At 35.0% G+C, this 3,417-nt stretch overlaps 1 protein-coding gene across 1 annotated transcript; it reads right to left on the bottom strand.

Moving 5' to 3' along the window:
• Positions 1-239: 239 nt before the first annotated feature.
• On the bottom strand, positions 240-3,101 carry LOC148203540 (uncharacterized). The gene is made up of 2 exons (XM_088107643.1): positions 2,468-3,101; positions 240-250 (listed from the first exon to the last, which is right to left on the bottom strand). Exons 1-2 carry the CDS (start codon positions 3,099-3,101, stop codon positions 240-242), a joined length of 645 nt encoding a protein of 214 aa, XP_087963769.1.
• Positions 3,102-3,417: the final 316 nt, after the last annotated feature.

Here is a 3,417-nt window from a genome sequence, read left to right as displayed (position 1 = left end):
TTAAATTCGGTACAATAAGCTAAGTGAAATTGAGAAAATATTGACTCATCACAACCCCAAACTTGAACCTTTATCAATACCTCACAAATATAATCAACTCAAGGTAAAGAATTTAAAACAGGGTTTTCAAAACATGCTTAAGGCTAAAGGTTCAAAGGATGAAATAAATTGTTCTCTTTTTATTTGGAAAGATTCATGAGTAGGCTAAAAAAATAAGGGATATTAAAAGATTGCCTTGATCATATGAAACCTGCAAGCAAGTAGTTCAATCACAAAAAATTTGGGCAAAATCATTCATGCTTCCAAAGTAATAGCAATTATTCACAACAACTCTGAAGCTCAAAACTCACACAGGTACACTCTCAACTCCCAGAATTCAGAAAAACATCCTGCTTAGTATCTTAATCCAATTTTTCCTCGAGCACCTGTTTCATACTTTTTGAACTAACACATCATGCATCATCTCAACATGAATCAATACACTAGAATATCACAAAGTAATACTCATCACAAAACACATCACAATTGAATCAAAGTAGTATAGTTCATTCAAGCAAAGTACAATAACAAAACAATTGATTAAAAAGAAAACAAATAACAAAACAGAAAACTAAAATGAAAACAAATAACAAAATAGAAAATTAAAAAGATTTAAAATAACAAAACAGAAAATTAAAAAGAAAGGTTTAGAAAGCTGGGTTGCCTCCTAGTAAGCGCTTCTTTAACGTCACTAGCTTGACCCAAAGCACACACCAAATAAACAGAAAAATTGCAAACTTAAAGAAATAATAAACAAATAAAAGTTTTTAGAACACTGGCTTGCCTCCCAGCAAGCGCTTCTTTAACGTCACTAGCTTGACCCAATAAGCTCATGTCACATCTTTGATCTTTGTGTCAACTTTTCCTTCTCCACACCAATTGATCAGCAGCTTCCTGTTCACCTTTTTAGTTCTCCTTGAGATTGGAGATTCAATCTCTATTAGCCCATCAGCTCTGAGTTCTTTCACAACCCAAAGCTTTTAGTTGAATCTCGCTGGTATGCCTGGTCTCAGTCCTTCATGTTCCTTCAGTGAGTCTAGATGAACACCTGCTCCTTTGTTGTCTTTTTCTTCTTCCTTAACTTGTGACAAAAAACACCTTTTACCCCTTTTACCTGGTTTAGCAGCTTTTGTACTAGTTGTTAACCCTCGGCAAGTGTAACCGAATCGTATCAAGTAATAATAAATGGTAAGACCAAGTATCGTTTCCCAAAGGACTCACAGCCTAAACAATTATGTGATTTGTTGATTAAATTAGACTTGTGAATGAATTCTTATAGATTTAAATGCAAAGACTAAAAAGTAAATATGAATGCATGTATTGACCAATTGGACAAAAGAAGCAAAACGTGATTGAAATATATGGAATGATGATGTTGTTGGGGTTTTCAATTAATCCTATCCACTCTCATGTATTCAAGAATTCATCTTTCTTCATTAATGTTAATACCACTTTCTAATTTACCTTAAACCCGATGTCTCGGTGAAGAAAGCCTACTCCTAATCACTAGTTTACAATGTCTTGTCTCCCTAGCAATTATTCATGCATTACATTCGCACAGAAGCTTAAAAGCAATCAATCCTCCTATCCCTGTGTCTAGCCAATATTACTATTGGGAGAATTTCTTCATGTCTAGATTTACCTATATGTCTCCATACAAATAAAACCAGTGATCATGCAATTGAATGAGTTAAATAAAGCATGCATAGAGTATAGAAGAAAAACCCTAACAATTAATGAAAGAAAGCATATGGATTAAAGAACCAATTCAATACATGAGAGTTTCAAAGGATTACATTGATTCCCCAACAACAATGAAGGTTTAGTTCACCATAATCAAGGTGAAACTAGATGAAAAATAATGAAAGAATGAAAGATAGAACCCTAGAATTTGAAGAGTGGAGCTTTAGCATCCAAAATCCTCCTCCAAGGGGTGAAAAAAGTGTGATTTTGCTTCATTCTGGCCAAATATACTAAACCTAATTCGACTGAAACCTTATATAGCCTTCTAAAGATTACAGAAAAGTGGCTCAAGGCCCATTAAAATGGCGCTCAACGGTAAGTGCGGTTCTTCTATTTGATGCTCAGCTGCAGTTTTTCCCCTCAGTAGTGACTGCGGGACTTCAGAGTGTCGCTCACCGGTAAAAGTGGCGCTGAGCGTTACTTGCGACTTTTCTTTTATGAACTTTTTCTTTCTCTTATGAATCCAACTTCTGGCTACTTCACTTCTTCCATTCAATTCATCTTAAAACCTGAAAAAACAAGGAAAACTAAACATAAAACCCATCCAACTCTCTTATTTCCAAAACATAAACAAAAGCATGATTCCAAGCTAGTTTCTAAGTCATAAAGGTTGTTTTTTATGTCAAAATTAAGTATAAAAATAACAGTTTTTCAATTGTTATCACTAGACCCGAGTGCATCTCACATGCAGCTTTGAGACTAGTCTTCTTTATTCGAACCGGTTGCTCAGCATTGAAGACATGGAAAGTCACCTCCTCTTCTTGGTCTTTAAGGGCTATAGTTCCATGATCAACATTAATGATTACCTTGGCCATCTTCATGAATGGCCTTCCAAGAACAATAGGGATCTCCAAGTCTTCCCCCATCTCCATAACAACAAAATCTACCAGGAATTTAAGGTTGTCAATTTGAACTACCACATCCTCAACCACACCATAGGGTCTTTTGGTGGATCCATCTGCCATGCATAAAGTCATCTTTGCAGGCTTGACTTTAAGACCACCAATCCTTTCAAGTACAGACAAGGGCATCAAATTGATACTAGACCCTAAATCAATTAAGGATTTCCCTATTTTATGCCTCCCAATAGTGCAAGGAATAATGAAACTTCTGGGATCTTTATCCTTTGGAGGAAGTGCCTTCTGCAAGATCACACTACAATCACCTTGTATCTCAATAGAGTCCTCCTCTAAATATTTCTTTCTCTGGAGGAGTTTCTTCAAAAACTTAGCATATTCAGGGATTTGTTGTAATGCTTCAGTCAAAGGAATTTGTATCCCCAATTTCTTGAAGATTTCATCAAAACACCTTGATTGCATTTCTTTTTTCTTTTCTGAACACTCCTCATGGTAAGGAAGAATTTTCTTATTTATTTATTTTTCTCTCTCAACCTCTTCTTTCTCTTTTCTCTCTTCTTCCACAATCCTCTCTTTTTCTTTTCTCTCAATCTCACTTTTTTAATTTTTTCTATTTCAATTAAATTTTCTTTTTCTTTTCTCTCACTCTCTTCTTTTTCTTTCTCACTCAAATTTTCTTTTTCTTTCTCTTTCTCATCTTTCATACTCACAGCAGCCTTACATTCTTCTTTGGGGTTAACTTCAGTATTAGCCCCAAAACTTCTATTAGGTGTCTCCT

Source organism: Vigna umbellata, chromosome 2, assembly GCF_029865625.1.
Source record: "Vigna umbellata cultivar VRB3 chromosome 2, Vumbellata_1.0, whole genome shotgun sequence".
NCBI classification, from domain to species: Eukaryota; Viridiplantae; Streptophyta; class Magnoliopsida; order Fabales; family Fabaceae; genus Vigna; species Vigna umbellata.
This window is presented reverse-complemented; position numbering and strand designations above follow the sequence as displayed.

Bases quoted from the DNA above. Each gene is read 5' to 3' on its own strand.
- LOC148203540 (XM_088107643.1), bottom strand. From the start codon at position 3,101: ATGCAATCAAGGTGTTTTGATGAAATCTTCAAGAAATTGGGGATACAA.